Below are 24,793 nucleotides of genomic sequence, written 5' to 3'. Positions count from 1 at the left end.
TACAATGTACTACATATACACAAGCTCTGCACTACTCATGTTCAGAAAGGCTTGCCAAACGTATGACCGGGGGGAGGTGGGAGAAATGACCCTAATGATAGTTATATCCAGCTCTCTACTGCCTGAGATGAAGTGGAATCCTTCTCTGTTCTCCTCACACATTCATTGCCCTTGAGTAGTTACTGAGAAGAGCAGGAATATTTCATCAGTGCATTTCTTGTCAAAGCACTTCGCAAATAGTAACAAAGTGACTTTTACAGTACCTTGACAGTGCACCTAAGCACCCATATTCTAATCTATTTTAAAAATTGAGATTGTGCCAGGCACATCAAGGATTAGACCCCCAGCACAACACATTTAGAAATGCACATGAGACAGAGCTCTACTTTTCATTTCTGTATGCAGTTACTGTAACCATAAAGACATCTAGAGACTGACTGTGGAAAAAATTCATACTAAAATTTTATTAAATTGACCCACTTGGTTGCATACCTATGAGTTCAGCTAGACACTTAGCAGGTCATGTGTGTTCTCAACTGCAATGATCAGTTACTTTTATACAAAGGCAATTGTGTATGTGCATTCTTGAAAACATTGTCCTAAAGCTGGTGCCAGGCCTGAGCTCATACTGTACACAATGCTTCTGTCTCAGCCGCATTCTGTCTGCCCTCCCATGCAGAAGCTCACATTCATGTAAAGTGAGATTTTGCAGTAAGACTGTGAGTAGAGAACTGCGAATACTTGCAGAAGTATTTTTGCATTTGTCTCTGTAACTTATTTCATTCATATATATATTTTTTTAAAAAAAAAAAAGGGTGTGGAGGAAACTAAGAAAAGTATTCCCATTTAACTGTGTGTCATGTCCAACGAAAGCACAGGCATGGAACCAAGCTGCAGTTTTCCATTTCTGTCAATGAGTCAGAATATGCAGCAAGTCTGGGCAGAGTCATATGACTGCATTAATAGACTGTATGATGGACTCACTTCTGTACCACTGTATTAGAGAATAAATGTCTGTAGCTGATCTGGTTTACAGTTTTAGGGTTAGCCAACGACAAAGGTTTGGGTTTTTTTTCTTTGTCTTGCTTAACAAGGCAAATTTTATTGTTAGCAGATGATGAAACCTCAATTTTTCCACCAATTGAAAAAGCAATAGCTCATTTATGAATTCAAAAATAATAAATGTCTGGTTACCTGTTCTGCCTTCAGTGTCAGTTCAATAAAAATCTGCTGTAGTTTTTCATTAACAAAGTTGATGCAGAACTGTTCAAAACCATTCTTCTATAGAAAAGGAAACAATTTAAAAATTAGTCTCGTGCTTTTATATACAATAATTCTTAGTTCTTATGCTGGCAATAAGCTTCAAAGAAATACTGTCAATGACGGATGGTTTGCTGACTTTATAGACATTCTGTGTAATCTCAGATCTTTCTTTTAAGATCAATGACCTAGTTTCTTTGAAGTTTCTTCAATACTTCGTGTTTATTAAGTGAGACATTAACAGTAAGAACTCAATGTCCAGGAAGCTGGGTTGGGGTATTTTTGCTTTTATTCTAGCCACAGGATTTGGTTTTTTTCTCTTTTGGATTTTTTTCCCCCTCTAAGTAACAAAAAGCTCTCACAGGTCAGATCAGCTCAAACACCAAGTATTGCGTTGCCTTACCTGGAATATTTCAAAGCCATAAATATCAAGGACACCAATGTTATATTCTTCATGGTCCTTCTCCATAGCCTTATTTATAGACTAGTAAAACAGAAACAAAATGTAAAACGAAGTGTAGTTTATGTATTTAAAAGATATATTCATATCCTTAAATCTTCATATAAAAATATTTGGTTTCTTCAAAAAGAACATATTTGAATGGAATACATATATATGTAATAGGGTACTTTACTTTCACTTTTTAATAAAGCGTTGTTAACAGCTAGGAAATGAACAGTATACTATCCTGTTTTCCAGGTTAGTGAGCCTTTGGGTCTACTGCTTGTAAAAATCTTTCCCCTTTGGTGTAACTGGCTCAGTTAAAGAAAAGGCGCCAACAAAAAAAGAACAGCTTTCAGTCTGATATTCTGATTGCAGATGGTACCATGAACCTTTTCACCTATTTCTGTATTCCCCTACTTTGCAGCGTCAGTGCTGGTACAGGCACGTAGTAGGAATTAAAAGAGCTGTCATGATGAGGGAGACTTCTGAGACACTAGCAATGCCACCATGGAGACTTCTGCTTCATCTAGCCAGCACCTGTGGCCAAAGGTAAGGTTTCTACCCCACCAATCCAGCCCAGGGTCTCACTCCGAACAAGACAGTACTTTAGCATGAGGAATAGAATTTGACCATTTGCTCAAATGCCACAACATCAGGATGCTGAAGGGGTTCTTTGCAGGAGGGTGGGGTAAGAGAGCAGGGGACCATAACCCACTAATTCTGCTCATCTGAAAATGCTCAGCTACGTAGGAGAAAGTAAGACTCAGAAGTATGGATGCTGACAGGAAGGAGATGTCAGAATAGCATATGAGACAGTTGTGTGTGCTGGTTTTGGCTGGGATAGAGTTAATTTTCTTTATAGTAGCTAGTATGGGGCTATATTTTGGATTTGTGCTGAAAACAGTGTTGATAACACAGGGATGTTTTAGTTGTTGCTAAGTAATGTTTACACTAGCCCAGGACTTTTCAGCTTCCCATGCTCTGCCAGGTGCACAAGAAGTTGGGAGGGGAGCACAGCCAAGATAGTTGATCCAAACTGGCCAAAGTGCTATTCCATACCATGTGACACCATGCTCAGTATATAAGAGCTGGGGGGGACATTCAGAGTTACGGCGTTTGTCTTCCCAAGCAACCGTTGCACGTGATGGAGCCCTGCTTTCCTGGAGATGGCTGAACACCTGCCTGACCATGGGAAGGAGTGAAGGCATTCCTTGCTTTGCTTGCATGCACGGCTTTTGCTTTCCCTATTAAACAGTCTTTATCTCAACCCACAAATTTTCTCACTTTTGCTCTTCCGATTCTCTCCCCCATCCCACCAGGGTGGAGTGAGCAAGCGGCTGTGTGGTGCTTAGTTGCCAGCTGGGGTTAAACCACAACATTGCGGCAGGAGACTGAGCAACTATAGCACTGAAAGCTCAGCTCATTTGCTTCAAAGGAAGTGTAGCATTTGTCATATAATCAGTGCCTTGTATTTGATATCTGTGGTCATGCTCCCACTGCACTGCTCAGTGCTGCTGCTAAGGTTTAGGCAAAGAAAAGTACTGGGTGAAAGAAATGATGGACAACACAAGCACTGCAAGCAACGTTCCTAGCATACTTGTACTTGTTTTGATACTTCAGTAGAATCAAGCAAATCCAACTTACATCCACCAAGTAATCAAAAACACGTGAATGAAGAGCCTTGGCCAGTGCATCCCTGGTGTAGCAGGCTTGCTCCACATTTAGTGTTACGTTAATGGACTCAGATTTGCCTCCCCACTTGCTGTCCATCTGTCTGCTGGTCAGTTTTTCCTTTAGGCGGTCCTGGTTAATTCCCAGGAGAAAAGCAGGGAAAGCCAAAACTGCAAGAAAGATCAGATTATGACTTACAGACTATACCAATACAGCATGAAGGGGAAAAAAAAAAAGCTGTATCTCTAATAACAATCAACAGTAATAAACCTCATGGGACATGCAGCTTAAAAAGAAAAAGAGGAGGGATTTATGACTTTAAATTTTCCCTAAGCTCCCCAAGGACATTTTCAACTCTTTACTTACATGGATTTCAATTAAGATAAACCACCTTGAAGTAAAATAGTCAGCTATTTCTGTACCCTCAGTCCGTCAAACATGTAAGCTGGCTTAGGTCATAGTTTTGAACTATGTGGTTCAAACAAATCACTCTTGGAGGAGATGGAAATAAAACATAGAGCTCACACATTAAATAAAATTGACACCATTGAAAATTCTTCATAAAAACATGAAATGTTTAAAATATAATAAAGAATACACTGCTTCCTAATATTCTTTTCCTTTCTTCTTAAAGTTAGGATATTGCAAAAAGTTTTCAATTGCCTTGCCATTTATTTGGGTTTTTAATCCCTTATTCTGGAAGTACTTTTAAATAGGGGAAAACAGAATTTGCAAAGTAAAGCAGAAAAATACATCTGTGCAATAAGCAGCCACAAGTCTAGTATTCTTTGCATTCTTAGCACATGGTGCAGATGTTAGCTGCAGGTGTCACACATCTTAAGGAATGGAAAAAGAGAAATGGATTGAAAGCATATGGAAATAGCTCCCAAGGGCAGTTCTTGGAGTTGGTATTGCACCTCCACTAAACCACGTAATCCTCTAACAGTGTTTCCTCCATGTTCCATTGCTTTCAGATCTGCTTTACTGGTGTGAGGAGGATGTAAAATAATCACTAAGGCAGCAGCCACTTGTGCTTTACACATCTGTAACATCACAGCACGATTTTGCTAAACCCTTCAGTACATTAATCCAAAATTATTTTTAAAACTGCGAATAACCACCAGCTTTCTGAAATCTGATTTATTACCATCAGCAAGCTGATTAAATTTACCCTAGGGTACTAGGAACCACACAACTAACTAAAGTTGAGTCACTGGCAACAACTCTAGTAACTCACTGAGAACTCAAGTTGAAGAGCACATGACAAGGTCAAACATCATATGTTTTAAAATGGAAAAGAATGTAGGTAATTACAGACCAAATATGCTCACATATACTGTAAAGATGCCAGAATAAGTATTTAGCCAACATTACTGTAAGAATTTATGAAGATAGTATAATGGTAAGAACCAACATGCATACCTCAGAAACTCTTCCCTCACAGTGCTAATGATTTACTGTAAAGGAAGAATAGCTGGACATGACTTGATATAACTTCACATTCCTAAGATGCCTGATTATTTTCCCTAGTCAGGGACCGCAGAGTTACCGTCTAGAAATTACTATAAAGCAGGATATGCATGTAATTGAAAAACTGATCCTCAAAGAGTAATCAATAGCTTTCTGTGGAACAATTTTAAATACAGTCTGTGAATAAAAACTGAAAAAAAACCTAGGTTCACTTCATCAGTTTTCAGAAAGTGTAAAACAATTCTTTCAATACAATGCAAATGTAAAGGGGGGTGGTTTAAATTGTTTTCTGCATCCAGGAGAGAACAAGTAGTATTTGGCATGATTTGCAACATGGAAGATTTACAATAAATACTGAGAACATTTTTTCCAACTATTAATATAATCAAGCACTGTAACAGATAGTACAGTAATTGCTGGCAGTTTTAAAGAAGTGTTTGTCTAAATGTCTGTCAAGAATGGTCTGTATAGATTTGATTCTGACTCAGAGTAAAAGACTAGAGTTTTTGGTGTCTTGAAGAATGGCCTTTGCATGTTTTCCTGCAATTGGCTATATAATAACAAGAACACTATTGACCAAATTCTTAAACTTTTTATTATTTCAGACTTATGCAAAGCATGACTTATTGGTGGTCTTTCATCGCATTTTATCTTTCATGGCTATCCAGGCTATAAACACTTTACTATTTAGTTGGCTAGGACAAACAGTAAACTGGGGGGGTCTAATGGAAAGAGAAATGAACCCAACTTTCAACTTCATAATGCAGAAATTGTACTAGACATTGCTATTTCTTCTCTGGCTTCTTTAAAATGCAGTATGTTTATGAATGAGTTCTATATTCATTCTATCTGCTAATTTTTTAAATATATTATTCATACACAACTTTTGTATTTATGTCCCAGTGAGCAACAGAAATATGGTGTACATGGCTCATAGAAATACATTCACATTTACCAAGTTATTTTCAACTTGTGTCTTTTCAGTTTGTTACTTTTTGATGCAACACATTGTATCTACCTTGTCTGGCTATTAAATGTCTTGATTTCATTGAAAGATTTAATACTGTAATTTAAATGAAAGCACAGTAGCTCATTTGGAATCATAAGGCATATAAGAATTCCTATACTTTTCTTTGGATGTATAAAACACCACAAAATATTTTTCTTTGGGTTCCCTTACTATTCTCTCAAATTAAGAAATTAAGGTTAAAAATTAGTGATTTTTATTTCCCAAGTTCTTAAAACAAATAGCAGGAGAGTACTAATACAGTTGAGTGGGAAGTTGACTGCACAAGATACTTTATTGATATTTAACTTACCTAAAACTAAACAAATGCATTTTTCCTAAACATAAGGACCATTCTGAAATAAGAGCTAAGAGAACAGATAGATATATATAAGCTACTATGTACGTTGTGTTTATCCACTCTGTCCTTAAACTATCAAGGTAGTATAAAAATCAACATTAGATGCAAGGTATAAATCATGACAAAAATGTTTAAAACTCAATATCCATTAACCTTTCAACATCTTGCTGATGTGGGCCTAGCTGATGTAAAACAGCAGCAAGGGGTGAAAGATGCAAGGACAGTGCATTGTAGATAAGGAAATAAGAAGGAAATAGTTACACAGTAGATGTACCTAATAATGAGGTATGGGTTGAGAAATTTGAGACAGGGAACATAACTGTAGTATGTAAATTCTGCATTTCAATTCAATTCTGAATTTCTGTTTTCAAGGCACCTCTTCTGGATGCATGTACAGATACATATATGCCTGAGCGCTGACTATGTACCTGAGACTGGGGATACTCCACAAGTTGGTAGCTGCTTTCACATGGCAATGAGGTCAGACAAACTACGTAAGAAACAGGTGTTTTTATGAATGCGTGCTGATGCATTGAAAGGAGCAGAGTTCAAGTTTGCTTGAAAGTGTTTCTCACAATTTCTATTATTTCATACTCAAAGGCTGGAAAAGGATTTCTTAAATTCAAAATGCAAAATTGCACTCCTATTAAGTCAGTGGCATTGTACCAGACAAAACAGGGGCCTCGGTACCATTGGTTGTGGGACAGAATCTAAATTAGCAGCCTCGCACTATAAGAAATGATGCACTGTGTTTGGATAAGCAGCTCAAGATTGCAGTTCACCTTATGCCATCTGGGTTTCAGCCCATTGCTAATTCTATAACAGCTTCCAGAGGTACTTACACTCCTCACTCTCCACTCCTGCATAGTTACCAACTTCTTTGAAGCTGATGTTTCCCAAATGTAGTATTCCTGCCACTATCTGAAGCACCAAAGCCTGTTCCTCTGCAAAGATCCCAATCACACTCATTGCATGCTGGGAAGAAAAAGAAAAAAAAATTGGATCAGTCAAAGAATCTGTTCAATAACTCTAGTCATAGAAGTCCTTTTAAAATTTTGATGTTAAAAATTTGAGTTTTTCAAAACAGTTCAAATACCTAAGGCAACCAAATTTCATTACAGCCTGCACTGAACTTTCAAAAGGTACCAGATGTCCTACTTAGGCATTTTTGTATTTTTTTAATTAAATACAGAAGCATCTACACCATTTAGAAGATGTGTTAGCAAAATAAATTCTGGAAAAATTAAAAGTTACTAAAAAACAAGCACTTGCTCTTAAGCATCACACTAAAAATAAACGGTTTCATTGCAAAATGGGAAACAATTAACTTAGACAATGATTTTATTTCTTCTACACAGACAGTTTATGCACTTAGACTAAGAACTGTGAAGCTGTACTGAATGACTCTGAAAAGCAGCACAGTGTCTGGCTTAGGCTGTGAATTTCAGCCACTTACTAGAAAATAACCCACAACAACACTGGGTTTTGGAGTCTAGAGTACGTGGTAACTTATAGAATGTCTTCTCAACTGGCTGTCTTTCTAAAATATCAAATTAGCTAGAATACAACAGTAACAATTTTTTTTTTAGGCCTTTAAATGTGCTACATATATAAATTAGTAGATGTGTTAATATGTTTATTTTACACAGTAAATTTCTAATAACAGGAGACCAGCAAGTTGACATGACTTGCATAAAGGTCAAACAATGAATTGGCAACAGCACTGGATAGAAAGCATAGATCAGGGATCTTTAAGTCCCTTTCTCCAGCCTTTCAGTTGCACTGTTTTAAATAGGCACAGAAGACCAGTCACCACTAAGAATTCAGCTAAAACAGGGCACTCTCATATTTTTCTTCTAATGGAAGTTCCTCACTGTGCTTGCATTTTCACATTTTTCGTACTGCAGATTATCTGCACTCAATTAAATTTCATTAAATTTGCACCCTTCTGAAAAAGATCAAACAAAACAAAATGCCTTTCTATAAAAAGTATCTATCTTCTCAGGATCGTTAGGCTGCAACATAGGACCTCTTCAGGGTAACATACCTCCCCCTCAGGGTAAAATGTAATAAAAATAAGTTACATCTACATTAATTTCTCATTCCCATATTAATACATCAATGTATCTGCTACAAACACACAGTGAAATGAACATACATTCACCACTATGCAAATCATACAGTAAAAAACCTCACCAGTGTTTCTTGGAAATCCAATTTGTCATTGATGTCATCGACTGTGTAGGACCCAGAGAGACTCAGATAATAATAGTAGTCCATACTGGTAATGCCAAGACTGCTTTTTTGTTCTGAAGAGGCCCCTTCAATTAGCTGCAGAATAAAAATCCCCAAATTAGGTATCATACAACAATCTTCAGCAGAGATGAGGCAGGTCGGAAACAGGAGACTGAGCCTGAAATTACTGGGGGAGATATGGCTAGTGCTGTGCCAGGTATGTATCCTTCCTAGGTTTTGTTCATTGTTTAACCCAAAAGGTCAGATTCTGATTCCCATAAATGGTTTAGTTCTAACTTCCACATCTAATAAAAAGCAAAAACTGTGACTGACTCGAATGCCTTCCATTATCTTTACCTCATAAAGATAAGGCAAAACAGGTTTTCCAATCTGCAATGTATTGTCTACATTCTCAGGAGCAACGTGTTTTCCATGCCTACTGAGAGGTAGGCAGAACTGAAAGAACGTACTAAGAAAGCATTATTTGTGACTAATTGTGAGACCAAGTATCCTTTATGCCCTTTACGGCATATGTTAAGCAAGTTTTTAACTGCTCCAATACTATGTTGATTTGAAGCACGGCTCAAGTCACACCTCTTTGCATCATTTAGGCCAACAGGGCCAAGAATAAATAACAGAGTAGTTAAAAAAGGTTCCTGTACTCCCTGTGATGCCAGAGGAGAGGCTCCTCAGACCTATGTAAAGTCTACACAGTTGTGCAGAGACATGGCTGCAATAGGAAGGAATGAATGAACTAACCTCAGAAGAGAACAGTCAAAACCCCATAGTCTTTTAAACTCCTGTGTGAAAAAGCCTCTCCAAGCCACAGAGGAAAATCAGCAGGACAGTGCAAATTGTTCATATACCTCGGAAGAGGAGAACACACAGCTCCTGGAGCAATTCCAGCTCCAACTCAGCTTTCCATCCTGGCAATGGCACTTCAACTTTATGTGAAGCTGCTTACAGTCACTTACAATGTACTGTCTTTACTCTAGTTTTGTACAGCTTGATCAACGGCACTTCAGCAAATAAGGAACTTGCATGTCAAGGACCAGTGAAGGCCAGAAAAGCCTTCTGAAACACAAAAAAAGCGGGGATGCTTGGAGGATTCAACAAATAGATATTATCCTAAATGTCCTAGAAAACTTAACTGAGAATCAAATCTCTCTTTCACAGCTGTGCTATGGAATTCCAGAGCGGAAGGTATAATTATATAGGCCAGTTTAAAAAGAAATCCATTGGAAAAGTTATCATTTTCTATTATATTCTACTGGACTTTTCCATATGGGAGTTCACAGTGAATTTCCAAGCAAGGCCTTTGAAATATTGAAGTACTTCTGTTCTGGAGCTGAAAGGTAGCTAGGTAGGTCTATGTTAGAGGGTGTCTTAACATGCTATCAAGCTTCCCAGTGATATCCAGATTACCTTCTTGAGTATGCATTCAGTAATCTCACTGTGTTAAGAACGACTTCTCAATCAAAAGGAAAAACTGGTCCTAGTTATTTTAAATAACTCTGAAAGGACGTATACACTTCTGACCTGGTAAAAAATGTGAAAACTCCTCTCTCCAGGATTCCTCATTACAACTCGAGATTTTTCCAGTAGGAAGTTGGAGATTTTCCCTCCATCTGGTTCTCCACCTGGGCTAAACTGGATTTCAAAGTATTTCCCCTGCAATAAATAATTAAAGCTGTTGAATGATTAGTAAATACAAATCTGAAATCATGCACTTGTACCGTATCTCAAAGAAGGTTACTAGGATATTTAATCTTTATGGATGCAGTGACACAGCTGCCTCAAGGTTTAACCTAAGCTTAGATTCTTGAACTATCACATATCTTTCTTTCTGCATTTACACAGTGCTAGACTTGGGATAATATGTCATGTGTTAACGCAAATGTAGAGAGGAAGTCCGTGGCTTCTTTTCACTGCTGAGACTCTTGCTTAGTATAAAGGAAACTGTAAGGCTCACCTATACGGGAAGTAATTTAACAGATTTACGATCAACAGCAAACATAGCTTTCTGCTTGGAAGCAAGATAAAGCGATTCTCTTTTTCTTTCAGGGAGACATTAATTGCATTAACACTCATGTTGGCTGAGGAACAAATCTCAAATTTGTAAAGCCTATGTGCAACTTTTAAAAATGGAACAGTATGTTATCTAGTGAACAGTCCTTTCACAATATTATAATGAGTATTTTATAATGACACACTGAAAAAGAATTCCTGCCTACTTTCTGTACATATTAGTAAAGGCATTTCCCATCAAACAACTCTAAGGATGTTTTTGTTTATTTTTAAAAAAGCTTTTTTTTTTTTTTTTTTTTTTTAACATATATTACTGCGTATATTCTACTGATCTGGAAAACTGGCCAGTTTGTTCCTGATAAGTTTGCTTGCAGACTGAACGTTTTATAAATAAATTGTGACCAGTACACCTTGTAAGAAAAACAACTGTGCAACCTATACAGAATGAAATAGAGGCCTCTCAACATATACTTTATGTTTTAAAAACACACTTTATATTTTATTTAGATTTACCTCATTTCTAGTCAATTTATATAACACTCCTGAATACTGACGCTGTAACAGCACAGAAGTTGGAAGAATAAAGTAATCTCTAAGGCAGAGGGACTTACAAATCTGCTGGAGTTGTTGTTCCGTACAGTTTTTGCATTCCCAAAGGCCTCCAGTAAAGGGTTGGACTGTAGAATAATATCTTTAACATGCTAAAATTTTAGGAAACAAGAGAAATAGAGATTCAGAAATAGACATTTTTAAAGTTCTTACAGATTTTCTAGAAAACCATGACATCTAAATTATATATTTAAAAAGCAAAGAAGCCTGCAATCTGTAAGAAATCCTCTTGATCAGATAAGGAATAGAATCTAAACATCTTTTTTTTTCAGAGCTTCTAGTTCCTATTTTTTGAAGAAAATCCTACAAAACTGAACAAAATGCCTGAGGCTAAAAACTGGTCCTTCTGTTCTGCCAAACAACACAGCCAATAAACTGATCTGGTTTTTTCATCATCTTGATTTTAAACAATTTCCTTCTTACACATGAGCATTTAAATCTTTTTGGGGGTCTGGAACCACAACAAATGAAGTCAGAGCGGCATTAAATTTAGGAATCTGCAAGTACTTCAACAACCTGTTTCAGGATCAATGATGCTACTATCTAGCTGTCTTAGAAAGCAATAAAGTGTGTTATTATTGTCTCTTTATCTGATCCTGGAAGTTGGAAGTATGGACAAGATATTAGCTTTGGAACAAACCCAATGCATGCTGGGTTGTGAAGAGAAGATTGAATTTTATTTCAAAAGAAATGCTCAATGCAACTTACCAACTTCATCAACTGTTACTCTGTAATCACTAAGAATATTTTTTAATTTTGTACAAAAAGCTGGAACCTTTTAAATAAAACAAAATATTTACTTATAAAGTATTATTATATTTATTCCCAAAAATAACACAATGCATACTTTCTCTGGATCATTCTCTTGGTTACTGAATTATTCTCTGCAATGTTCCCAGTATCACTGTTGCGCAAAACTAAGCGGAAAGAACATACTCAACATCAGAGACTGCAATAAAGCAAAAAATAACAGTAAGCACTCAAAAAGAGTGGACTGGTAAAAGCAGCTAATACCTACCTACCACTGCCTGTCAGTCAGTGAATGACATTGTAACATCATTAAGGGAATTTTTACGGCTAATTCACTCAATTAGCTTTAGGTAATAGCTTTTGATAGATAGAGCAGACATTGATAGTACAGTTATTAACAAAAGCAACTATTTGTTGTTTCAGCTAGCTTTCGGACACTCTAATTTTGATTAGATAACCTCATAAAACAAGATGATGTTCCTGCTGTTGGCTCTCTGACGTATGCATACAAATCAGAGATTTAATGGAAGTAATAAAAACCTGAAAAGCCAGTTCAGTTTTCAATAGAATGCCAACACAGGAGGAAAACCACCACACATCTACTAAAAGGAGATTGGTGGTTGTTCTTAATCTGCTTAAGAACAATAATTAAAGTATCTTTTACCCCTTAACTAAAAAAAAAAAAAAAAACGCTTGTAGACATAATTCAGCATGAGAGCTACAAAACTTAGCAGAGATGATTCTGGGTCTGTGGATTTCCCGCATATGGCTCCCATCACACAGGCAGCCCAGCAATCTGTAAGCAAGCAGTTCACTATCCACTTCAGTTGCCTCTCTGTTGTTGAGGGCTTATATGTTTTTCTAGCTGCTCACCCACAAGCGTCTTCGGTAGAGTGCCTCTTGGCTGCCAGTATCTGCCAAGACAGACCTTTATCATTCTGCCTCTTTAGACTATGCTTATGCTTCGGTATTACTCTATATCAACTCACCTGTACTTTAGGGCCACCTCCTGAAATTTTGGAGATATAACTCATGATATATTTAGCAGCTACAGTCTTTCCAGCACCACTTTCCCCACTATAAAAAAAAAAGGAACACAAAAGTGTACCTGTTAGTTTTTAAATAACACTAGAATGGAGTAATTTGAAGTCTATCTTGTTCAACCAAGACTAGGTACCTTAACAACGAATAATAATAAATATACACTATATTTACATCAGGTAAGCTGGTAATACATAGACTGTGATATAGTACTGTAGGATGGTACTTGGATGTGTTTGTAAATAAATAATTTTGAATACATCATCTTGCATGGACACCAGAATCTCTACAGGACTTCAAAGTCAGAAAATTATGTAAATTGAGAAATAAATATACTTAAACCAAGATGCTCAAAAGAGAACAAGTGTGTTAAGAACTCAATTCCCATCTACATTTACTGGGATTTCAGATCTTAACACAAAAACTCATTTGAAAATCCAAGCTCTGAATGCCATGCCAGATACCTACTTCATTTCAGGAGTCTTTTGTTTTAGGTGTTCCTGAATGAAATAATGAGACATTATTAATCACATCCTGAATGACGGAAGAACTACCTTCCTGTTCCTATGCCTCTTGACACAGGGTACAAGAAGTCTTAATATTCCACACTAGCTTTCATAATTCCTTCCTTCCATTATAATATTTCATTTCAATGGTGAATAATGTTTACAACATCAGTAGATTTGCCTTCTCGCAATTCTTCACAAAGCTTCTCAAGAGGCAAAGAAGATTGGCATGCCAGACGATCCAACCTCACGCTTTATTTCATACCTTAAAGCTAACTTCATTTCAACAGAATTCCTCTAGACTTAGATAAATCTTGATGCAAGTCAGCTTTGACCCTAATGAATTTACCCCGACCTAGACAACTGTATTAAAACCAAAAAACAACACACGGATGTTGGTTCAATGTCATAAAGATATCTGAAGTATTTTTTCTCTTGTGTGAAAATCTGTGCTATCTTTAAGCTGCTGAATAATTTCAGTGAATGTTGTTGACTCTTCTAATCCTGCGCCTACTTGCTCCTGGATATGGATCCAAATGCACGTCTTTTCCTGCACAAATTTTAGCTACGTTTGCCAGAGAAACATCAGCATGTCCTGCGCAGGAAAAGGAATTGCTGAGAATGTCAACTCATAGCTCCTTATCAGCATGAGTAATGGAGACATTTCCAAAGGTTTAATCCTGAAAAAGCTCCCCAAACTGCCAAGCTGCAAATATCATTTTACATCGTTAAAGCTTCCAAACAGTACAGAAATACTGAAAGGCTTCCCCCCCCCCGCAATCATTTTCATGCTTTTGTCTTCTCCTGACTGCAGTTTTACAGATCAAACAGGAAACTTCAGAAGGTGAAAAAATAATTCTTGATCTTCTCATCTGTGAAGTGCAGACCATGATTTTTATTATTCAGAGTCATCTTTTCCTAAGCATCAAGAAGAAAGCCTGTATTATTGGTATCTACTACATTCACAGGGACAGACAAGAGTTTGCTGGATGGCAAACTGTATTTAGAAGTTCAAATCAGCAATAGCTCAATAATTAAAATAACATTTCTTCAAAATTTGCTCACAGTAAATTTGCTCATCCTGTTGTAACACCAGGCAGACAAACCAATCTAAACTGAATCAAACTCTTCAGTTTATATGTGCAGTTTTCAACTGAGTAGAGAGAAGGGTCCGGGGCCAAACATTGAATGAATTTCATCAGGTATTATTTATCACGCAGTAAAAATATTTCTGTAAGGTTTTCTTTGACACATAAATTATCCTTCTCCTCTTTGTTCAAATTAAGTGTAGCTTGTATTTCCCATTCCATAGCATCTGCCATGGAAACTGACCTGGAGGAATATAGTTCCATTTTATTGTTAGTCTCTGTTTTGATGTAAGTGGCCCTTTATATTAAATTAATTTGGCCAAAAGGCTGCCTTTCAGAGTTTGCTTTAGATTTATGCATGCATACGCTTTTTTCCAGTTTTATACTTTTATTGATCAGAGACCAGTAAATTGCTCCAATTAAACTAGAATAAAACAGGATGATACATTATTTATGAACCGAAGTAACTTTATCTGGTGGGATGATATCTTGCCCCCAGTAAAGCTCAGGTAGTCAACTGCAGCAGGGAAATTGTGGCATTCCTGCCAAATGATTCTCATACAGAAGCTTTTTCACATGTATCTTACTGCTCTGCTGCTATTAAAACTATTTTAAGAAGATGTAAGAATCATTGTCTAGCTTGGTAGTTTTAAGTATGTTGGAAGTACAGAGGTTTTTAAAGGTTGAAAAATGATTATAATGGCTTAAAGTAAGTGGATAGTGGTACTGACAATTTTCTCAGAGACTTTTCTTACTAAAAATAAAAACATTACATAGTCTCAATCACTAACAAAAAAGATAATGCTTTGAAAGACATACTGTTTCTTCTAGCACTATTTGCTACTTCAAAAAAGTGACATTTTGTTCAGCAAAGTCAATTAACACTTAGCTAAAATCAGAATAAGACTACAAATGCAGAGGGAAAATTTTTTACTCCTTCCTTCTTTCCCAGAGGAAATAGTGACTAGAATAGAGAAGCAAGATCCAATACATAGCCTCATCCTTCTCTCTAAAATTAATTTTGAGTGACATTTAATATAGTATCCCTGGCTGTAGAACAAGTAATACTTATCTACATCGCCAGGACAATGTAGAAATTTTAATAACAAATATTTAGAAAGAACTCTTGGATCTGCCAGTGAAGAACACTGCATGTGTAAAATACTCTGTGGTGTTTGGATAAGCTTTTTATTTTGTTTATATAGAAAATTTACTTTCTCCAATTATGTTCAGAGAAACCTCAGTAGCATAACTTCAGTGAAATATTTTTCCCTTCTGAATCAGAGTTTTTACCTAACTTTTCTTACTGTGTTAGACTTACGTTTCTACTGCTTCCCCATTAAAATTCAACTATATTTCCAGTTCGATTCTGTACAGACGTTTTAGAATGACCAGTCATTTGAGTCTTCTGGAAAGTTGAGATACAGAAGCTGACTAGAAATCTCATTAAATTTTGAACTTAATAGACTTAAGATAGACATGAGTTGTTCACTAAAAACAGCTGGGGTGGTAAATGGTCTTTCTGTTAACATGTATTTGTAGTATTTAAGATGTATTGTCTTCTCAGGTATGCAGTCACCATACATAGCTTTACTGTACTCAAACATTCCCACATGAATGTAAAATGTGAACTAAAATTACAAACAAGAAGGACTGAAAAACTGCTTTAAAGCAACTGCAACATCTCCTGGCAGAGATCATAGAAAGAAAGTGAAAATAAAGTCTTTATAGAAAGGTAAAACCTTAAGAACACTCTGAAGAAACACATTTATTGCTACGTAATGGAAAAATACTAATCATAACCTCCACTCTCTTAATTAAAGGACAATGATAGTCCAGAAGGAATTAAAAGCCACAACAGGTAATCCTTCATAATTAAAATCTTGATTGGACAACTCCTTGTTGATAGTTTGGAAGGGCCACCATTTCAAGCAAGGAAGAAATGCAAACAGTCTGCTGTAGTAGACATTTATGAGCTTGGTTCAATAGAGGCTTAAAATAAATATCATGCCTCAGTAAAACATTCACAGAATCACAGAATCATATAGGTTGGAAAAGACCTTTAAGATCATCGAGTCCAACCATTAACTTAATGAGAAATCAAACTCCAGCGTAACTGTGTTACTCATATGAGTAAACTTCCTTTGTAATTCTGCCCGGTGCATACAAAACGAGGGAAGACAACTGTGGGTACTGCTCCGTCCCTCCCACCTAAGCACACGCTCTGCACCTGCGTTCAGCCCAGCCAGAATCCAGCCCATGAATAACCTCATTGTTTACACTGTTAACAGCCATTCAAAATAGCTCATGGCTCCTCAGCTATAATTAGACGTGCATACATGTAATTTTCTTAATGCATACGCATATATGCTGCAATTACTCCACTAATGGAACAGGCTTCCCTGGCCCTGGAAAGGTTGTTTGGTGACATTTTTTCTTTTTAAATTAGTATTATCACATAAAAAGATTATTTTTGGTTGCTATCTATTCAGCCTTTCAGGGAACTGTATTTTCTTTTGGATCTGCTGTTCCTAGTTAATTCACTGACTTTCTGAAGAGGATGAGCTTTTTCTATCAGTGCCTAAATGAGTTATTTGGAATTCTGGAATTAAATGTCCTGGCAAGAGAGCGTGTGATCCTTGCACACACGCAGGGTCCTGACTACAGCATGACACTGCAGCAACCTTCCTTCACAAGCCCAGAAATCTATGGCTAGTCTCTAGGAATGCATGTACCCTCCCAGGTACGGAGCTAGATGCCACAGGTACCCAAACCACATGCTGTAGGAAGACACAGGTGTGCACCAACCCCTTCCCTATAGGAAGGGGAGATGAAGACATGAAGGTAGCTAGAACATTCATCTCACTCAAGCCACAGCATCTTGGGAGCTTCTAGTCTACCAGCAATTTCATTGCCTTCTGGTCTATGAAATAAAACATAAGCAAACAAATTCCAAACTTCAAGGATGCTTGCATCTCCATTCCTGAGACTCTATGTGCACCATGAGTCAGATGTAGCCTTTCTGATCTGACTGTGAAATCAGTCCAGTCTACACCTCATTTCTTACCTTCTCTCTTTGCAAACCTTTCTTTAGGGGGGAAATCTGCCATCTTGAGGGAGGAAAAGAAGGAAAAAACTGAGTTTGTTTCTGTACTAGCTTGCTCTGTTCCTTCTGTTCCACCAGGGATTTTCAGTGAAGTCACTCCAAGTTCAGACTAGTTGTGAAGTAGAGAAGCAAACAGGCACCTCATAATAACCATACTGTTATCATCACTCATTTTCCACAGGACAAATTTTTATGGCAAAAACTATGGTTCACTGAAACACAAAGGTTCATCTGAAACTGCTTAGGTTCAGCAGACTTCTGTGGAACTGAAGACAGACAGACAGAACTACGTATCTCAATTTTTTGAGAATCACCAGCTGAGGGACAGAAATGGTAAAGTCCTTGGCAGATAGTAAGTGAAACTGATGATGTGGTAGTAGACATGAAGGTAGCTAGAACATTCATTTCACTCAAGCCACAGCATCTTGGGAGCTTCTAGTCTGCCAGCAATTTCAGTGCCTTCTGGTCTATGAAATAAAATGTAAGCAAATTCCAAACTTCAAGAAACATCATTCTTAAGCCAGCTCTAGCTGTTAGAAATAGTGATGACATTAAAATCAGAAAATACAAGATGTATCTAAACAGTTTAAATGAAATGTCGAAAGGATTAAAATATCAACCAAACAAAATCAATTTTGTGAATGGTTGAGTTACTCTATTTCATAAAAATCATTTCTAAGCGCCCCCAAAAATCAAATACCATCATGAAAACTACCTGTTAAGTCTAGTCCATAGTTTTTTTTATAGTGTTTGTAATAAGAACAATCATAGGAAAAATAAACATGTAGAAAGGAAGAGGAACTCTCTGAAATGTCCCTGGCAAACATGATTTTTCTTGCTTCAGTTTTGCAGTAGTCAATTAACTCCAGCAGATTTTGAATAGGCTGTGCACACACTGAGAGAAAATTCACTCTGCACACACAAAATGCAGACACTCCAAAGAGCGAGTCATCCATCATTCAAGCACAAGAATTCTCATGTGAATTTAAGCCTGTAAGTCTGCATCTCAGCTCTCTGAAGATGTGACCCTCTGCATTCATTGCACTTTGGGGCATCAGCAATGGATCAAGAAAATATGGTTTTTTTAATCACAGTTCACCACAGTTTAAAGGATTTCACTATAAATTTAGCTTCATGTGAAACATTGCAGGCTCTGGGTTGTTACTTTGTTCAAAAAGCAAAATAAATCCCAATTTTACCCATTCCTAACAGGTCTGAATTTGACTAAATGGGACTAGTAACTTCAGCATGGCAACAGGCATCAGTTTTCCAAAAAGGAAGACAGAGCTCAGGGAACAATTCAGATATGTGAGAGACAGGAATATGAGCTCTGGGCATTTTGTTTCATACGGCACCATGCTGTAGCCAGGGGCCCAGGAATAGGGAGGCCCTTATAGGAGTACAGCTCAGTGTTGCAATCTGTTAGTGCCTGGCTGACATTCCTACATGTAAAATCAACAGTTTCCACATACCTACATACACTTTGCTGATACTAAGAGGGACACACCTGTGCACTTTTCCACTGTAACACGTCACCCAGGAAAGCTCTGCCTGGACAACTCCCAGGCATAGCTTCAAAGAAATACAGCAGTGAATATAACTTTCAAACAATTATTCCTCAGAAGCTTTCACAGCAGCTCACCAGTGAGATATATTAACATGAAATCTATTTTCACACTGGATCATTCAGTAGGGTACAGGAATGCTTGCACATGGAGCACCTCCACATGTAAGACCCACCTACTAAGCCCAGTTCTTTGTAATACTCCTGCAACAACATTAAATTAGTAAGCAGCTGGTGCAAGGGCATTTAAGCTTCAACATCTGTGACCATCCACCACTTCCTGGCAAGTTCCAGCCTAAGGGACTGAGCGCACTAAGTTACATGGCATCTGATCTGATCACCACTGACATCCACCCCCCTTGGGGCTGTGACATTGCAGGGCACACAGCCACCCCAGGGAGAAGACCAGAGAAGGTCCCCTGAACAAAGAAAACATTCCCTCTTGAAATCTCTCTTTTGTTAAATTCAACAGCAGTTAAATTCATAGTGATGCCTCTCAGTGTGTTCCACAGAGAAATGACAGAAAGCTTAAGAAAAGCTGTTATTAATAAAATAATGACAGTTTCTCTTCAAATTATTTTTTCTTTTTCTCCTCTTTCTTTTCCCTAGGTCTTGGGAAAGTCTCACAGGCCAGTGGTCTCCAAATGCTTTTGATCACGTACACCATCATTAACAAAATGTCTGAGCACACACTCCCAATGTATGTATATAATTCATCTACTTATAAATTACACACATCTACTACTGAAGGTCTAGTATTTTCTTCCCGCATCCCAATGGATTTCACTGCACAGCCCCTGTGATGCACTCCACTTTGGAGACCACTGCCACAGGTAAAGTGCAGTTCCAGGTGCACTACAGTGAAGCTGTTTTCTATGTAAGAAGGAAAGTCAGAAGAGGTATAGTGTACCAGCTCAAATATTCTGCAGTTCTTGCTCTCTGCACGCTTTCTTTTATCATACACCATCTATAAGCCCACAGATGAGAACAAAGCATACCTCTGGACCCAAAACTTACTTTGATTGTGACTTAAGTAATGCCTGCCATTAAAAAAGTTCATTAATAATTCTACAGTGAATTCCCTCAGCCTAATAATTAAAATAGAGTAATAGTGAAAACAAAATTAATTTTCCAGTATATCTCTCCTCCTTTTGTCTTTGAATGCAAGCAAAATTCCAAAAGGAACAAAAAGTGCATTTATTTTTAACAGGGGAAAAAAAAGAAATAGTACTAAAAACAGAGTATGGTAAATGCAGTCAATGTGAGAATGTTGGATTTAACAGTATCTGTGGCTGCTATAGTTGTTAATCTCTCTCTCGTAGTCATTCAAGCTATTGCAGTTTTGGTATTGGGCATGAAGCTGGCTATGTGAGAAAGAGATTTCTTGTGGTTAAGCTGTCATCAGGATTTCACTGGAAAACAAAAGGGAGGGTCAGAAAGTACTTGGCTATCCTAGAACCCCAAAGGTGTTCAGTGGTCACAGACACAGAAGATTTTTATTGATATAATAAAAAAAAAATAAACTTTTCTGCTTCTTGAAATTAAAACACCAAAAGAAGATGATAAAATATTTTTTTACAGATCTTTTTCTTACCTAATAATGACACACTGATTTTCTCTGTCAATAATCATGTTTCTGTACATGCTGTCTGCAAGAGCATAAATGTGTGGTGGGTTTTCATATTGTGCCTAGGAGGGGAAATAGAGAATAATTTTTCAACACAGCATTAAACAACGCAGAAAGAGCAATATAATTTTTTATTTAAATTGGAAGAATTATTTTCCTGGAAAAACAATTCTGAATCCCACTTTATAATGAATTTTCCCCACAAATTTTTTTGTTCGTTTAATAAAAACAAACCAAAGTCTCTGGGTTTTGTTACTGATCTTTCTCTCATCCATAATTTTCTCCTAAACTATCATAAACACCCTGTTCTAAAAATGGTCTGTGCTTGAAATATATTACTTGTCCAAGAGAAACTCACGTAATTTAAGCCTATTCCACCAGTGGTCATATGCTAACAATAAACTACCTAAACCGCTACACAGAGCCTGGTGCTGTATTTCTCATTTTCACTCACTGAGTCCATTCAAACCGAATGGTTTCCTGAATCTACGGACATGCCCAACTTGAGCAGAGCAGGAAACTAAATTTTAAGTCCCTAATGTCCTTGTGCTGACTCACTCTTCACGCTGTATTTTCAAAAGTGGCATCTAATTTTGGCATCTCAATTTTTTTTATTGTTCTTGTCCAGTTTGAGAGTTCTCAAGTCACAGTCTCCAAATCCACTAATGGCCATTTTGTATTGTGCACCACACTTTAAGCATACAATAGCTTAAAAACTGCCTTTGCAGGAGGAGGGACGTGTCAAGGAGAGAAACCTGACAGGGATTAGAGTTAATCAATACAAGTATTTTCTTGAAGTACTAATCCTATGTTCCAGGGAATTCAATTTGAAGACTCAATAATGGTAATGGATATCAGCCAAGTTGTCCCAGGCTAGTACAATGCTACCAAAACCCAGATACAAATGCTTCCAAGAGTTTAACCATGTAGAATAATATTTACATGCCCCTGAATACTGCAGTACATTTTAGACTGCTTTACTTACTGCTCCTTGGTACATTTCAATTTCCTTTTCCCCAAAATACGGCATTTGCTTGAAAGGATTCACAGAGATTAATACAGAGCCAATGTATGTCTGTATTCAAAAGAAGTTAAGGTAACTACAGTTTCATAAAGTATTATCTTACCACTAGTGACTGCCAAATAACTTTTCCGTCTATTACATAATACAGCACAGCTTCAAATAACAGTAAAAACCCCACAGCTTACAACAATTGTTAATAAAAATGAAATTACCAAGCTTACAAGAATATAAACATATCATTCAATGAGATACTTTCATATTATCAAAATATTTATTTTAGGGCAAGCTAAGTATAGAAACATGTATCAGAGGCCCAAACATGACACACCTTGAATAAAAATACAGAAAGGAAACGGCATATTTAAACTTTTTTACTCCTTTGTAACTGAGGATGTCGTATTTTCAGTATTAGAAAAGATTGTTTTGACCTTTGCAGAATAAGCTATAGTGACACATTCTGATCTCACAGAGATAGTGCTGAGCATGCACAGTTGGATGGAAACAGCCACTACCGAGCTAAATTGGACAATTACTCAGCTGCATGCACTAGTGGGGGAGCTAAGGGAATTAGGTAATTCAGTATGCGGTGTTGTTTTATGAGTGTAACTCTTAACAGTCCCTAGGAGTCTTATCCTGCAGGCTGCCCTATAAGAAGACACTCAGTTTTAAGCTATTATTAGTCCCAGAGAGCTTTTCTGCAACATTTTGAATGTTAGTATTTCACTGTTCTGCATTCAGCTGCACACGTACCTACATTTACAAAATACTTTAGAAACCTTTGGAATTAGAATTGCAGTATACATATATGAAACAACTGATACTACTTTACAGGCAGGACTGGTTCATTGAGCTGGGAGTTAGCAGTGTACCCATGTCAATGAGTCCACAGTATTGTCCTGCAGGTTTCATTTAACATGTCAATGAGTCCACAATATTGTACTGCAGGTTTCATTTAACAATCTGGAATTGTTCATAGGCAAACTTACTATCTAAGCTTTCCATACAAAAGTAGGAAAATTAACAAATTTATCCTGTTGGATTATCCTACATAAGATTCTATTACTGTGGTGCCACAGCACAAAATGATAACATGTTAGAGAAGAAGTATAACTCAGTGAACGTAATTTCTGTATTGTTAATTTGCAATGCTTTCTTCATATTTTTTTAAATTTAATTCATAGAAGAGTGACAACATCTGGGGCTCGAATATAATAAATCAAGCATTCATTCTGTAAATATAAACATCTGAAGTGACAGTTTTCTGTTGGTAAACAATACCAGCATTTTCCTGGATGATTTGCTAATCTCTGTGCAACATAGCACAGAGAAATGTTCATTCATGGGTGGACATACAAACAATTGAAAGATTCAAGAGATGACCTCCATTTTAGAATGAAAAGCCTTCACAGAACTGCAAAAGGAGTCTTTTCTCCCTACACAAAGGGATTATAATGCTTTAAAAGACGACTCTGATCCCTCATGTGACCACAAGTCCTCTTGGAAAACATACTCGTTCCAGCTTCAGCAGAAAGACCATCTCCACGTTAATCTCGCTTATTTTTATAAGAAAAAAAAGCATAAAACCATTTCTTCAGCACCAGAGCACTGAAGACTTTGCGAATGTACTGCATGGAAGATGCAGCGTTCCACAGGGACAAAAGTGCTTGTGTTACTAACAGGAAGAGCATTATAGTTTGCCCTGGTACTACAGTTTGACAAATATTGTGCAACTTTATCACGTTTCTACAAGGCAAATTTAATAATGGTGTGGTACTTTATTAAACAGAGGATCCAAACCCATGTGCGCACACATATTAAAAACCTCTGCAGTGGGGGATGGAAATGTCAGCACAACTGCAGTGTTAATTTTCCTCTATCAGTCCTTGCTAAATTGAGCTGCTACTTAGCTCTTAACCATCTGAATATATGGAAATAGCCAGGAGGTGTTATGTTTCCTTCCCTTTCTGTTAAAAAAAGTTAAACTCTTCAAGGAAACTATTCTCCAGATACAACCAGGAAGTATGAAAACCTGGCTACAGCAGAAGAAGAAACAGTATCACTTTCTAGTACATAATCATATGGACTAGTGTTTACCAAATTCATTATTGCAGCTCATGTTACATTGTGAAAGCTAAAAATGAAATAGTGACTATTCTTATCTCAAGGAATTCCTTTCATATGAAATTTCAAAAAAAAAAAAAGCAAACCTTTGGTGCTGAAATCTGTTTTTCTTGCTAGGTTATATGTTCAGGTATTTAAATCTTTCATGTTTTCATTAATCATAGAAAAAAATTTTAAAGTGCGCATACTGTAGATTTACAGATATTCACATGTTCACCTGTTTCCATCAGCTCATGATTCACAGTATTAATAATTCCAGAATAAGTTGTAAATGGAGTTATGTCACAGAAGAAATGCTATTTTGGAAGCATTAGATTTGGGAGGTATAGAAGACAACATGGTATCAAGACATGTATACATGCCTTAAACCTATTAATTCTTGCTCTTAGAAGTGGCATTACTCCAGTAGCTTCAGGGGTCACATGGATATATAAATATACAGAGCTACAGGCCTAATCTTCAACAATGACAAGAACAATTCCAAATATCAAAAGGAATACCTTAAAATAATTTCTCAGGTCTTAATTTCAACCCTCATAATTAGCTCAGTTTACAAAGCATTTTGTGTAATCTCAGGTGAACTGTCACATAAAACGCTCACCACCTTTGAGTAATCTGCTTAAATAGAATACATACACCTAATTAGTTTCATATTGGCTCAGAAAGTCAACAGGACCCTGCTAAAAACAACACTAAAAACAACCCTGCTAAAAACAACACAATAAAGGATACAAAAATATAATCATCCATGTATCGTTTCTTTAGGTTCTCCACTATGGAATCCTCCGAGATTTTGGAAAGAAGGACCATATCATCCACTCCACTGTGCTTGACATTGTGGCTCTGCCAGTGATATCTGTAGTGTCCTTTGCTGCCCTGCA

At 37.0% G+C, this 24,793-nt stretch overlaps 1 protein-coding gene across 2 annotated transcripts in view; it reads right to left on the bottom strand.

The window, feature by feature from the left end:
• Positions 1-24,793, bottom strand: part of MYO1E (myosin IE) — a 97,831-nt gene that overhangs the window by 37,733 nt on the left and 35,305 nt on the right. For both annotated transcript variants that reach the window (XM_075505893.1, XM_075505892.1), the window contains exons 2-12: positions 24,645-24,788; positions 21,753-21,842; positions 20,735-20,829; positions 12,825-12,912; positions 11,088-11,177; positions 9,988-10,119; positions 8,410-8,544; positions 7,056-7,188; positions 3,350-3,546; positions 1,664-1,744; positions 1,195-1,281 (exon numbers count right to left, since the gene is read on the bottom strand). In XM_075505893.1, coding sequence (XP_075362008.1) covers positions 1,195-1,281; positions 1,664-1,744; positions 3,350-3,546; positions 7,056-7,188; positions 8,410-8,544; positions 9,988-10,119; positions 11,088-11,177; positions 12,825-12,912; positions 20,735-20,829; positions 21,753-21,842; positions 24,645-24,788 — 1,272 coding nt within the window. The remainder of the gene's footprint in view (positions 1-1,194; positions 1,282-1,663; positions 1,745-3,349; positions 3,547-7,055; positions 7,189-8,409; positions 8,545-9,987; positions 10,120-11,087; positions 11,178-12,824; positions 12,913-20,734; positions 20,830-21,752; positions 21,843-24,644; positions 24,789-24,793) is intronic.

This window comes from Mycteria americana, chromosome 6 (genome assembly GCF_035582795.1).
Source record: "Mycteria americana isolate JAX WOST 10 ecotype Jacksonville Zoo and Gardens chromosome 6, USCA_MyAme_1.0, whole genome shotgun sequence".
Classification (NCBI taxonomy): Eukaryota; Metazoa; Chordata; class Aves; order Ciconiiformes; family Ciconiidae; genus Mycteria; species Mycteria americana.
The sequence above is the reverse complement of the archived record's forward strand: the minus strand, read 5'-3'. Positions and strand labels throughout refer to the sequence as shown.